Source organism: Astatotilapia calliptera, chromosome 1, assembly GCF_964374335.1.
Source record: "Astatotilapia calliptera chromosome 1, fAstCal68.1, whole genome shotgun sequence".
NCBI classification, from domain to species: domain Eukaryota; kingdom Metazoa; phylum Chordata; class Actinopteri; order Cichliformes; family Cichlidae; genus Astatotilapia; species Astatotilapia calliptera.
The window spans coordinates 28,584,987-28,600,146 of record NC_137422.1 but is presented as its reverse complement, the minus strand read 5'-3'; the positions used below and the strand labels follow the sequence as shown (position 1 = coordinate 28,600,146).

Here is a 15,160-nt window from a genome sequence, read left to right as displayed (position 1 = left end):
TATGAACTTATACAAAATGCAGCAAGATATTTAAAAAACAGCTTTGTTGATTAAAAAACACTATATCGGATTCATATCGGTATCGGCAGATATCCAAATTTATGATATCGGTATCGGTATCGGACATAAAAAAGTGGTATCGTGCCATCTCTAGTAAAAACATACATGTAGATGCAGTATGCAAGGCAAAAACAATCCTAATGAGGCTGAAAGTCAGTATTTGGTATGACTACCTTGATTCTTTAATGGTGAGATGGAGGAGGCAAATCCATATTGTTCATTCGTGTTGTGCTTTTCTTTTAATCCAGGTTTGCTTTTACTGTATTTGGGACCATTGCTATACAGAGAAGCAAAGCCTTTTCAAGTCAGGTGCTTTCTACACTGAATCAAAATCTAATGGTAATTTTTCTGTGTTCATAATTAAATCATTTTTAACAAAACCACTGGCTTAAACACAGCCCAAACCATGACTGAACCTCCACCATGTTTTACATTGGCTGCAGACACTCACTGACTTGTTTTGTGTATATAATCAAGTGATACCTGTCAAGTAATTGAGTGCAGATCTTTTAACTGTTCCCATAATTAGATCTACTGTAACGGGCTAACGAGAATACTTTCACTTTACGTGATCATGTGATCCTGTTGTTTGGAAAAGGTTATCTGCTGGCCTGAGGTTAATTATCACTTTAAAAAACAGACTCAAAACAGTTTTATTCTCACAGACTTGCATTTAACTGTGTGTATGTGATTATGTGTGTGTGTTTTAACTTATATTTTACTTCTTTACAAAGCTTTTTAAAGCTTTTATCTTCTGTGTCAAGCACATTGAGTTTATGTGTAAGGAAATATGCTACATATATGCTGTACCCCTCTTGACCTCTTCACATATATTTAGTGATGATTTGAAACAACAATTTCAAATTTGAATTCATGATTCCACAAGACCTGCTGCCACTGATCTTCTGTCCAGTTCTTGAGTAATATGGCATACCTCAACTTTACTTCTATGTTTCTCTTTCTTATCAGTGGCTTCTTGATAGTAGGCCATCCACTGAGACCATTTCTGATGAGGTTTCAGTGAACAGTAGATGTCTCAGTTGAAAGGCAAGATGCACTCTCAGGTCCTGTGTTAGTTGTTTCATGGGTTTTCCTATTTCTTAAAGACTGCTATAGATAGTATTTTAGGCTTGCAACGTTTTCTTTCCTCCTCAGTTTATTCGGTTTCCTTTTTTTTTCCTTAACAGACTACTGGTAACAAAGGTTACAATCTAAGATTAATTATTTGCTAAGTTCTCTGTCATATGTAGACACAACACTGGGGGATCCCTCAAGCTATAGGTGCCTTTTTATGTTTGAATAATTCATAGGTCATTGTTAAGTGGAAAGAGGAACTGCTCAAGACCACTTGAAAAAGACCACAAATTAAAGAAAGTCTAGTTCCTTAAAAACAAAATATAAAGAAAGGAGGGTTGCTCAAGACTTTTGCATAGTACAGATGCCTGAATCTACACTGTATGCTTGTGATTTTATTTGTGCATAGATGTATGTAGAATGTATACAGATATATGGAAAAAGAATGTGTGATGGGGTATTGGCAGCCTGATAGCTGAAGACTGTCCTTTTTAAATTTAAAGCCATTAGTCATCAGCCCTGAGTGAACATATCTTAAAAACAGACCAGGACAAGAATCAAGCCAGTTACTCCACTTGCCCCAACACTCCACGAGAGAGAAAGACAAGTGGAGAGAATGGGGACTAAACAGACAGAGACAGCAAAACACACATAGCAAAACTTAATTGTCATCATTTTTGCCCTCCCTTTTTCTCACCCTCCGCTGGATTTTAAACATTCTAAAATAGACACATATACACAAACTCACAAACAAACCCATGGAGTAAGAAAAACTGGAAAAATGAGTGAGAAAGGAAACATCATGTCCAGTTAGAAAGAAGGACTGAGTCATCTAGTTTGTTCTGCCACATGCCAACAGGGAAGAACTAACTGCAAGCGCAGCTGCCAAAGAGCCGAAGGGACTTCAAGGATGTGTCAACAGACAGTGCTCAAACACGGGCGCTTCTTCTGTTATGTCTTCCAGGCTATTTTCTTCCACTATTGACTGAATGTGCACAGTTACTGTAACCCAAACTTTAAACTTCCGGTGAACTTAAACAAGAAAAGATGACTGTACAGCTGAAAGCATGAAAAATTGCACCCCTTGAACTGAACTGAGAAATAGTTCGGATAATTTTCTAATCCAGTCGAACAGACTTTTAAATGGAGTTTCATTTGAGGGTAACAGTTCTTGTATAAGCAACAATCAGAGATCGGAAATCACCAGCTGGTGTAGAAGGCCTGAGGTAGTTCTCTTGCAATTGTCTTTGTACAGTAAATTGAATTGTCACCGTCCAATCAAGTGCGTGTTCCTTTACTGAAGTACTAGGTTTCCTACTGTACAATCACAAGTTAGTATGCCAGTTCTTGTCAAACTAGTGTTTTCATGAAGAGTTTTTTGCAAATGCAAGAACATTGAGTTGGTGCTCTCTCTTTGTATCAGCTGCATTACTTTCTCTTCATGGGAGAAGTTGAAAATAAACTACCTACACTGTAACTAAGAAGCACTGTTTTGTCTGTGACACACAATTCACAATCCACCAGGCTTTTAACAGGAGGATCTTGCAACTTTAATCAAGTGCAAGTGCAAGTGCAAGTCCAGATGTGTGACTAATGAAAAGGAATAAAAAGTGCCCTTGACCCCCACAGGTACAAAATCTGGTGTCTTAGTTATGCCCTTTGGATTCACTCGTACCTTTAGAGGTAGAAGCCACTGTTAATCAATCCAAAGTTATTTCGAGTCATCACTTTTATCATGTGATCAGACTGGTCTCTTCCAGGCAGACAATTGTCGTATTCATAGTGCAAAAATTGTGTGAATCACATGCCGGGGCCTTCGCAGTCAGATCTGAACTACAGTATGGGAGGTTTTGTACAAACGAAAATAGCAATGAAAAAGTAATGAATATCTTTTTGAAAAATGACATTTTATTCCTCATGTGGACCTCATTGTTGGATTAATTCCAAGTTATACTGAAGCTGTTATCCTTAAAAAAAAAAAACAAAAAAAAAAAAAACCCAACAGATTTGGTCTTGTATTTCTGTCCATTTGTGTACCTCTAAAACTAAGGAAGCAATATAGGAATTAAACCAACCCAGAGGCTAAAGAAATACGCTTGCAAGCAGTCCTCAACATAAATATGCCATCCATGCAGAAGGTACTATATTAGGTTGAATGCTCATTGTATAAAAAGCACAACAGAGTTAACTACAAAAGAAACAATCACATTTTTGGTTCTGGTTCATTTACTGGCTTGTATATTTGGGACCAACACATTTGCTAGCACCAAAACAGAGCCAGTCCAGTCTATACTAAAGACCTGTTTGAAATGCCAGGATGTTTTTCTTTTGTTTTGTTTCTGGAAACAAATAAATTAAGCGTCAGTATTTATAGAAATTTATTGTATTTGATCACCACTAGCTACAGATGTTTATGTCTGTTTACTTTCATTTAGAGGTCAAAGCTGTATGCATAGCTGCACATTTATGTCATTTGGACCTTTCAAATCTGTGTGAAATCTTGCTGCCAGCCGTGAGATTAGCACATTCTTGATGAAGTGAATGATTTTCTGGTTACTACGTGAATAGGCTTGCTGCTGACATTCAGCAGAAAATGAGCCCGATGTGTAATCAAAGGTCCCCATTTATCAATAATGCCCTCAGTGCTAAAATGTCAAAATCCTGTATCCACATTTATTTAAGAAATGAAAAATGCACACAAGTCATACAAAAAGCTTGGGGTTAATTTATATGTATCATATTTTTCATTGCCTTCATTAGTACTACTTTTGACACAAATTTGTATAACTTGATATATAATAATGTCACATTATATTGATTCCATTGGGTGTACTCTCACATTGCAGAGCATGTCCACCTGCAGTGTCGAAGCCACTGAGGGGAGGACTGACTGGATATATGACCGCTAAAAGGGGTATGAATTCTTTCCCAACACACTGCACCAACCCACTCCTAAAAGCTTAAATACTGTATTTGTTTTTATGCTAGCTGAAAGTCTCTTCCAAAACAGAAGAGAAATGAGATTATTGGATATTAGTTAACTCAAACATCAATAAATATAAAGCGATAGTGATTTTGGGAAGTAGATCTCTGGGCGGTTTAAATGTCAGTCTTTAAAATATGTTGTGAAAAATTCAAGCAGTGTTTCAAGACCAACCCTTTTTGGGAATTTCCTCATTTCCATTAATTCATGGTATACAATCCCAGTGCTGGCTTTGCGCAGTGGAGAACTTTTCTCTTGGGAAAGACACAGTAGAGAGAAAATGGCTGAGGCAGAGGGACATCCCACAGATGAAAGAGATGACAAAAAATAGATTTTTTTGTGTGTTTTGTCAAAATACAGTTAGGTCTATGATTTGTTGGACAAAGACACATCTTCTGTAGTTTTGCCTTAGTACGCCACCACAGTGGATTTTAAACTAGCCAATCAATATGTGATTGAAGTGCAGACTTTCAACTTTAGTTTTAAGGGTTTTTCAAAAGATTTCGCATTAACTGTTTAGGAATTACAGCCATCTTTATACACAGTGCCCCGTGTTCAAAGGGTTAGAATTAATTGGAAAATTGACTGACACACAGTTTTGTGCACTAGGTGAGACCTGTTTTCTTGTTATTTCATGGCAAATGAAGCAAACATAATATCTGAACTGGATTCAAAGAGTTGAATTTCTACGTCGGAGCTTTTTGACAGAATTTTAAGTATGAGAGATGTCTGTGCAAGTGAGAGAGGGCATCATTTGTCTGAAAAACCAAACAAAAAAGCGAAACAGCAACAAAAAAAACCAATCAGAGAGATAATAAATAACTTTGGGAGTGGCCAAATCAAAAATCTGGTACACTATATTAATAAAACAACGAAATACTAAGGTCTACAATCAAGAGACATCTTTGCAAATAGAAATATAGACTGGAAAAGCCACTCACGATATTAAGCATACCACATTATCGACATGTATGGCTCCTACTGGTCACTAGGTCACTAGTGTTTATTATTGATGTGACTGCTGATTCTGTAATCACCAATCCTACGAAGCAAAGAAATCAGAAAGGCCTTACCTGAAAGGGTCCACTGGGGGTAACATCAAAGAATGCTTTCTTCCAGTCTGGGCCTTGATGACCAGATTTTGTCCACATTGCTCGGTCCACAGAGGCTATGCTTCTCACTCGCAGATAAACATTGAGAGTACCTGTGAAAAAAAATCCCATGCGCAGCCGCACATCCAGACAAACACAGCCACAAACATGTACAGGAATTTAGAAACACTCAGTGTCATTGTCACTCTTGCTGGTTTTATAGTTATGGTCATTACCAAACACAGATATATTCCACTGCAAAAAATTATAATAATAATAATACTAGAGCAAAGATCAGTTTGTCTTGGAAGAATGGCCAAATATTACTCCTGAAATTTGTGAAACACACTATCATCCTGTTGAGATTTGAGTCTGTCCCCCAAAATAAAACTGACTATAATAAATATTTAAACAAGATTCCGATTTCAATAGCTAAAGGTGCCGTGACTTTTGTTGCATTTTATTACCATTGTGAGGACTGTATATTTAATATAGCAAGTCTAAAACTCTACCCTTTTGTTTTACTTGCCATGGAGAAATAATCCAAATAGTGTCCATCTCTTTTTTCCCCTCTCTCTGTCTCTTTCGGGTCTCTAAAAGTAGGTGTGAGAGAATCATTCATCTTCTTAATGATCCCCAGCCAGCTCCTAATTGGAACATTAACCAACCACGAGTCTCTTAAACAAATTTGCAAGCAGGAGGCATGCTATGCTATACTATATTTGTGTGTGTGTGTGTGTGTATACGTACTTATAGACTTATGCTTACACAATGGAATCAATCATTGTTTTGTGAAACTATAAGCCTATATTCTTTAAATCCTGGAAAAATCACCAGGCTGGCAGCACTAAGCATCATACTTTGTCACAGGAGATTTGTGATACTAGGGGAAGGATCCAACTGAGCAGTTAAGCAACATGTTTCAACTGTCTGTGGGCACCGAGGGAAGCAGTGTTATCGGACTGTCAATCCAGTCTTCACCTTAACCCTACATATTTTAGCACTGTGAAAATGTCAAATAAAACAAATGACGCTGTTTAATTAAACATTTCTGGCACATTTACACAGATTTAAAGATTTGTTTGGCAAGTGGCAGATGGCTGTTTTGATTCCAGTTGATAACAGGAAGGGCATCTCATTTAAAAAAAAAATCCAGACATGTGGAGGTGCTGTAGTGATCGTTGTGACAAGGGAGGAGGGGAAAGTGGCTTTAGTGGAAGCCAAATTGATAACAGCTACAGCCAGTAGCTAGTCGATATATATTGAGAACCACCAATACCTCCAGCAAACCACTAACCAAACATGACTCCAATCAAAGAACATCTTGTTCTTATTGAGTTTTTAGATTCTGTGTGAATTACATAAAATAATATGCCATATTTAGTTGCTTTTGAAAGCCATGATTCTTTTGCTGCCTTTGAATCAGTAAAGCTGTTTTCCCATGGTTGTGATCATTATAAGGAAAGTCTAGTCTCCGCTAGAGATGAGCAGTAACGCGTTACCAATTACTATTTTCAAGTAACGAGTAAAGTAAGGGATTACTATTGCAAAAAAGTAATGAAATTACTGTTACTTTCCCCATACTTTGCCTTACTGCATTACTAAACCGTGATTTTGTTTGTGAGAGTGTCTCATGACAATGACGTACGAGTGTGTGACGTCTGTGGCAGCAACAGACGTGCGTAGTAGATCAACAATGGATAATATAGAGTGTGAGAGAGAGTACGACCATGCAGCATTTAAAGCTTGGAAGTCCTGACATTACTTTAGTCCGTGAAAAGTGGCAAAAACATTAGCGCCCACTGTACACTCTGCACGGGAAGGAAACTTCGTTCTACAGTGAAAAATTAAAATTAAAATCTGAGCAAGCACCTAACAAGCTGCCACAGGAATGTGAAATTCACAGAGAAACCCCTGGATCCCCCTACTGACATGACCGCTGCAGCACCGGGCAAATCTCCACCCACTCCTGCTAAACAGGTGAAAATAGACTTAAGAGTGACAGGGCTTTGTGCTGCTGAATCTTTGATTTTATTTATGTTTTGATGTGTTTTACTTGCATCTATTTGAAAGAGTGAGTGTAAACACAAAAAAAGTATTTTATTTTATATGCTGATATATGCACAAAAAAGGTTTAAATGTTAAACTAATTTCTTCGAGTCAAAGACTGTTGCATAATTAAATTTTTGCTTGATGCAATTTGCATAAAGTTAAAAGATTAAAACTAATAAAAAATTTTTTAAAAAGAGACTTTTTCATTTGATTCAATTGTATATGATGGATTACGCAGAAAAAAATGGGATTAGGCTGAAAGGTCTGTTGCTTTATTACATATTCAGGTTGTGTATCATGTTTTTAAAAAGTGACTCAGTAATAAGTAAGTAATTACTTTTAAAAATAACCAATCAGTAAAGTAATGGCATTACTTTCTTGGAGAAATAATCAGTAATTAGTAACTAAATACTATTTTCAAGTAACTTGACCAACACAGTTCTCCACAGTGAAAATGCAAACGTAAAACAGATTTTACCTTTTTTATGTAACTGTGGGAAAAAGAATAAGATCACATATACCAAAATGTCTAAAATCATTTTTTTAACACTGAGTATATTTTGCATGGTTTTGTAAAGTCTGGATCTCAGTAAAAATAATGATCTGATAGCGTTGGAACAGCTATATTACTACATTAAAAACATTACAGGTTACTTGCTCTTCTATGAGGTGAAATCTAACAGATAGGTTTTTCAGTGTTCTACAAGGTTTTCCAACTGGAACTTAAATTTCATTTTCAAGAAGTGAACAAACATTAAATGTTAGAAAATATTTACCTCCCAAAGTTCAAAAAAGCAGCATTTCTGCAAGCAAGACCTAATCTTGATGTATAGTATTACCTTTTAACCCAATCTCTTAATGTAACACTACATTAACACTACTCATAGTTCCTTTCTTCTCTCTTTCTCCTCTTACCACCATCACCACCTACACACACACACAGCCAAAAGAGTGTTTGCGGACTCTGATAAGCAGTCTATTGATTGGACTGAGGTAAGACAGTATATGCTGGTGAGAGTGTCAGGCAAGCAGAGGAGAAGGCACAGCTCTATCAAGGCTACTTGTCTGTGGAATCATGATCGGGGAAGACAGAGCAGAGATACACAGACCCACACACAGACGGGCATGCACTGCGATACTTTAAATCAAATGAGTTGTTTTTGTTTTGATATCTGAAAGGCCTACATTGGGTTCTCATCTCCCCCCATCCCTCATCTCATCCTAAATAAGGCTCATGGCCTGTCTGGTATGCTTCTGCTGCTGGTTTGCTTTGAAAGCAATGCTGAAGAGTCCAGAGTAAACTGAAGCTTGTAGCCTCTGTCACCAAAGGGCAATACTATTCAGTGTTTTTAGTAAATGCCTGAATCCTTTTTTAAATCTTTGCCATGCAGAGGCTGGTTCTGATGCTTTCCTGAAGATAGGGACCTAAACCTATCAAGTGAGAGACAGACATAAAAAGCATCTAGAAAACCTGTGTATAATTAAAAAGAAAGTTGTGTGTGCAAAATACTATGCTAACATTTATATCGCCAAAGTGATTTAAAGTGTAATAAAACTTTTTCAAACAGCATACAGGAACTAATTGTCTTCAATCACTCTGGAGTGAAAATAATCCAGTAATTCCAAGTAAGCTTGCCAATGGCATTGCAAACCTGAGCCATAAAAAATACTACCCAATGCCAAACAGAACTAATTAAATGTTGTTTATTGTTGCTGCCAGCAAGCCCACAGATAAACATATTAAGGTGAAAAGAAAAACACATCACCTGGGGAGGTCTTTATTTGTGCTGCCCTATTGCAAACCTGCAATCCAAAGTGAGGAAAGGGCATTATTCTTTCTGCCCTCATTTTATTTTGCAAAATCTTTGAAAGGTGCCTTTACCTCTTTTAAACTCTCAAACTCTTAGGATTGCAAACAAGCAAACTATATGTGGGCTAGAAAAGAGCAGCATTTCAACATCTTGTCTGAAAATTGTGTGGCGTCAAAGTGCCCAAATGCTTTCAATATATACAACCTTTTAACACTTTTAGCACACTATGTATCAAGTACATTAAAACTGGCTAGCACTACAGCATGCTCTCACTATTTCTGGACATCAACAGGCTCTCTAAGGCTCTCTATTTTCTGTGCTTAATTTTTCTCAGTATTTTTCTTACCATTCACTTTGGTCTCAGTCTCATCATTAACCATCTCCCTTTTTCAAAAGGTTGGCCAGCCCTCATCCTCCCCTCACTTGTCTTGTCTCATCTCTCACTGACCCCCTGTCTTATCCTCATCTAGTCTCTTTCCATCATTAAGAGGCACACTGTGTCTCCCTAGCAAAACTGTTAGCTCTGCCAAGGTAAGGCAATTAAAGCAACAACAAATTGGACAGACTGGGACAAACAGCACTGGAAATTGAGAGAGGGCTTGCAGCGGTGGTAACACAATGTGCTAATCATATGCAAACATAGTGCAACTGATGTTTCACTGTCTCATTACAAAACATCGAAAATACCTTTGACCAAACTACCCAATAAGAAATGAAGTGCTCCAGTATCTCTTATAAATCTGCCACCTATAAACAGCCATTACATATTATAGTAACAGTCAGGCCACCTCTATTTTAAGCAGAGACATTTTGAGTAGTAGCCATTTTTTGGCTCATTCTTTCTGATCTATTAAGGTTTCTCTCTTTACTGCAAAAGCCTGAATAACCTGACGGAAACATTTCTACTCTATTGTTAGCATGCCATTGAAATATTTGTGCGTGCAAAGCTATTTCTCTGTGGTAGATGTGCCCAAATCTTTGTCTTAATAAACTGCATTTCTGAACTTGAATATGCTTAACTATTACATTATCACACTTGGTTACACACACACACACACACACACAATACACTGTGCCCTTTTAAACCAAACACATCCTAAGGAGACAGGGAGGTCAGCAGGTAACAAATGCTAGATTAAAGCATGTATGCTTGGGCTATGGACACATAAATCAATATTGTGTGTGTGTGTTTGTGGATAAATGTAGGTGTGCCTCTATGTATTTGCTAGGTTTGCCATTTTCCCCCTTTTTTAAAAGAACACATTCGCACGTGCGTGCATGTGTGTGTCTTTGTGTGTGCACAAAAGTGTAAGAGTGTGCATGCAGGTGTGTAGGGCTCCTAGATGTATGCATTCTAGCTGTGTGACAGAGCATATTATGATGAACAACTCGCCCAAGTGACTGATTGTGTCTTGCCACTGCCATAAATCACACACCCACTGCCCCCTTCAACCACCTCTAAACACACAAAACACACACACACACACACACAAACTGAGACCCAAGAAGCCACATACAAACAGAACTTTTGTAGCATCCTACATCCCACCCTCGTCCCGGTCTTTCCATTCCACCTCTCACCCACATATACACACGCACTCACGTACACACTCTCTCACACAGACCTACAATTTTCTGTCTGACACGCTTTGCAAGCAAGGTTCAAGCATAGGGTTCAGCTTTTGACAGAGGCAAGAGCGATATGAGAACCCCGATAGCAGAGAGCACCAGTACACTGTTCCCTGTATACCCATGTGCGCCATTGTGCTCTCATATGAGAGGAGATAATAATGTTTGTGTATGTGTATATGTTTGTGCGAGCATTATTCTTCTTTCTGCGACTTACCAATGTGTTTGCCCTTCATGTGATAGTAGAAGGAGACGCAGTATGGGACTCTTCCTTTGGGGCCCTTGCTTGAGGTAATATTAAAAAGTGGCGATAGAAGAAGAGCCTTGTCACCCTGAGTACGTGGGCGTGATGCTTCAATATACATGTAGTAGCCTAGAGTCAACAAAAAAGATGAAGAGTAGAAATATTAATAATAATAATAAAAGGCTAATAAAACCCTCTAATGTAAATTATAGACTGTAGGTATTGGGATAACAACACATTTTTGGGAGGTTTGTGGTAACATAATGGGTCATAAGCTACTGCCAAGTTTCTGCTTTATTTTCTATGTGATAAAAATATCTTAACACATTTAATCACATGTTCCACAAGTAAATTAGACAAACTGAGGAAAAACAATCTAATTTTTTTCTTGGTCTTCCAAGTTGTTTGACATTTCCTACACCTCCTCAAGTCCTAATGTTAACTTCAAACTCTAAATCAGCTTTGAGAGTTGAACATTTTAATGCATGAAATGATGTCAGAATAAAATATCTTCCACAGCAGTCCTTTATACAGGGAGTGCAGAATTATTAGGCAAATGAGTATTTTGTCCACATCATCCTCTTCATGCATGTTGTCTTACTCCAAGCTGTATAGGCTTGAAAGCCTACTACCAATTAAGCATATTAGGTGATGTGCATCTCTGTAATGAGAAGGGGTGTGGTCTAATGACATCAACACGCTATATCAGGTGTGCATAATTATTAGGCAACGTCCTTTCCTTTGGCAAAATGGGTCAAAAGAAGGACTTGACAGGCTCAGAAAAGTCAAAAATAGTGAGATATCTTGCAGAGGGATGCAGCAGTCTCAAAATTGCAAAGCTTCTGAAGCGTGATCATTGAACAATCAAGCGTTTCATTCAAATTAGTCAACAGGGTCGCAAGAAGCGTGTGGAAAAACCAAGGCGCCAAATAACTGCCCATGAACTGAGAAAAGTCAAGCGTGCAGCTGCCAAGATGCCACTTGCCACCAGTTTGGCCATATTTCAGAGCTGCAACATCACTGGAGTGCCCAAAAGCACAAGGTGTGCAATACTCGGAGACATGACCAAGGTAAGAAAGGCTGAAAGACGACCACCACTGAACTAGACACACAAGCTGAAACGTCACGACTGGGCCAAGAAATATCTCAAGACTGGTTTTTCTAAGGTTTTATGGACTGATGAAATGAGAGTGAGTCTTGATGGGCCAGATGGATGGGCCCGTGGCTGGATTGGTAATGGGCAGAGAACTCCAGTCCGACTCAGACGCCAGCAAGGTGGAGGTGGAGTACTGGTTTGGGCTGGTATCATCAAAGATGAGCTTGTGGGGCCTTTTCAGGTTGAGGATGGAGTCAAGCTCAACTCCCAGTCCTACTGCCAGTTTCTGGAAGACACCTTCAAGCAGTGGTACAGGAAGAAGTCTGCATCCTTCAAGAAAAACATGATTTTCATGCAGGACAATGCTCCATCACACACGTCCAAGTACTCCACAGCGTGGCTGGCAAGAAAGGGTATAGAAGAAGAAAAACTAATGACATGGCCTCCTTGTTCACCTGATCTGAACCCCATTGAGAACCTGTGGTCCATCATCAAATGTGAGATTTACAAGGAGGGAAAACAGTACACCTCTCTGAACAGTGTCTGGGAGGCTGTGGTTGCTGCTGCACGCAATGTTGATGGTGAACAGATCAAAACACTGACAGAATCCATGGATGGCAGGCTTTTGAGTGTCCTTGCAAAGAAAGGTGGCTATATTGGTCGCTGATTTGTTTTTGTTTTGTTTTTGAGTGTCAGAAATGTATATTTGTGAATGTGGAGATGTTATATTGGTGTCACTGGTAAAAATAAATAATTGAAATGGGTATATATTTGTTTTTTGTTAAGTTGCCTAATAATTATGCACAGTAATAGTCACCTGCACACACAGATATCCCCCTAAAATAGCTAAAACTAAAAACAAACTACAAACTACTTCCAAAAACATTCAGCTTTGATATTAATGAGTTTTTTGGGTTCATTGAGAACATGGTTGTTGTTCAATAATAAAATTATTCCTCAAAAATACAACTTGCCTAATAATTCTGCACTCCCTGTATGTTAATGTAGAACTACTCACTCTAAAGTTGAGACCTGACACTAATGTATTATCCCATATTTTATTTATAATTGCCGTGAAACACAACAGTGCGTGTACAACAACAACAACAGCAAAAAAGCACATTGTCTGAAGATGAATGATCTTGACTGTACATACACATTTGTTTTGTTTCTGTGCCTTTGAATTTACACTTCCACATTACATTTGTATTTCAGTTTAGATGAGTCATAGTTTTCTCACCCTCCTTTGTTCCACTGCGGTCAGTGTCTGGCCCAGTGTTCGCAGACCGCTTGGGATTCTGCGTCAGGTGATTTTGTCTCGTCCAGTCAAAGATATCACTCCGGTCTTGAGAGAAGCCACATATGCGCTCATCTTCAAAGCCACACACATGGTCTGAGGTGTGTGTGTTGTTACAAAAAAAAGAAGATAGAAAAACACATTAAATCACTGACATGTCAAGTGGGTGACATTACAAACTGTAGATGACATACAAGGCTGTTTCTTTTTTTTTTTTCACCCACCTTCCCCAGGAAACAAATGGCAACATCTATAAAGGTCTATAATGACCTCTGCAATGTGCACTTCAAACCAGACAGCTAGGCAATTACTGACAAAGTGATAGGCACCACGTAGGAGGCACTGGTATACATATTATGTATAATTGAAAGTATGACTCTTACATTCTCAGACTAAAACTGTGTAAAACGATTAAAAAAAGGAAATTAAAAATACCTGGAATAATGAATTGCACTAAAGTAGGCATTAGATTCAAGTCTTCTCCTTTGTATTGACTGTGCAATTCAGTGAAAAAATGCTCACCTGATATTGTATAACACTACTACTCATCATGAAAATAAAAGCAGTATTAAATATTTAGTCATCCAGACATATGGCAATTACAAATGTTGTAAAATTTGTGGCTGTTCATCTAATTCTGTAGTTTTAAATAGCAGTGAGAGTCAAATACAATGTGCCAGTTTGGAAACTTAAAGGCTAAAGACAGGTTCTAGCAAAGTTCGTTGAATATGCAAAGTTCATATTGTTAGTGTACTAACGACTGCTTTGATTTATGTTTAAAATCAAACCAACAAAACAAGAAAACACTGGCATGTAGGGAATATACCATAATACTGACTCATTTTCAAAATAAAACTGCAGACGGGTGGTACAAGTGTATATGCCTCTGCTCTTATACACTCGGTTGGGAGTGCTATGTTGGGAGTGCTATGGTTCACCACACATTCATGGTACAGTTTGACATGCCTCAAACTGACCTTGTAAAGTGCAAGAAAGATTGAGACCAAGATTTCATTAAATCTATCTTGAACTGTGTGATATGAAAAAAACAAATGTTGTTGGACCAAAACACATTGTTGGAGCTTCACCTCAGCACACCTACACAGTTAATGTTAAATCAATCAACCAATATGTGATTGAAGTGCAGACATTCAGCTTTAATTCAAGTGGTTTTACAAAAAAAAACAAAAAAAAAAAACTAACAGGATTGTTTTTAATGCTTGGACGAAAATCCTTTCCTTTTCTCCCACAAGATGCTCTGCTAGGCCTTTACTGTAGCCACCTTCAGTTGCTTCTTGATTGTCGGCCATTCTGAATTCAATTTTGTATTTAATAATGAAGAAGTATGCTCTATTGGGTCCATCACGTGACTGCCCAATTTCTTTGCCTTGAGAAAGTAGTTTTCACATTATGCTTTGGGTCATTATCCATTTGCACTGAAGCATTATCGGGTCAGTTCTGCAGCATTTCGCTGAATCTGAGCAGATAATATAGCCCTGCACACTTAAGAATTCATTCTGCTCCTTTTGTCAGCAGTCACATCATCAATAAAGACTAGTGTCCTGGTTCCACTGGCAGCCATACATGCCCTAACCTATGTCCGCTGCCTCCAACATGTTTGATGGATACTGTGGTATGCTTCTGATCATGAGTCGTTTTTTGTCCTTTTCCATACTTTTCTCTTCACCATCCTTCTGGTACAAATTTGTAATTAGTCCAAAGAATTTTTTTTCCCCGGCAGGCTCTTTTATGTGTTTTCCTTGTTGCAAACCATCTTATTTCCACTCCTGAAAATGTCTCTGATTTATAAACCTTGACAATAA

At 38.1% G+C, this 15,160-nt stretch overlaps 1 protein-coding gene across 3 annotated transcripts in view; it reads right to left on the bottom strand.

Annotated features, from left to right (window-relative positions):
* The window catches only part of mdga1 (MAM domain containing glycosylphosphatidylinositol anchor 1), a 217,687-nt gene that overhangs the window by 30,612 nt on the left and 171,915 nt on the right, over window positions 1–15,160 (bottom strand). For all 3 annotated transcript variants that reach the window (XM_080299800.1, XM_080299801.1, XM_026171878.2), the window contains exons 14-16: window positions 13,281–13,433; window positions 10,918–11,073; window positions 5,191–5,321 (exon numbers count right to left, since the gene is read on the bottom strand). In XM_080299800.1, coding sequence (XP_080155926.1) covers window positions 5,191–5,321; window positions 10,918–11,073; window positions 13,281–13,433 — 440 coding nt within the window. The remainder of the gene's footprint in view (window positions 1–5,190; window positions 5,322–10,917; window positions 11,074–13,280; window positions 13,434–15,160) is intronic.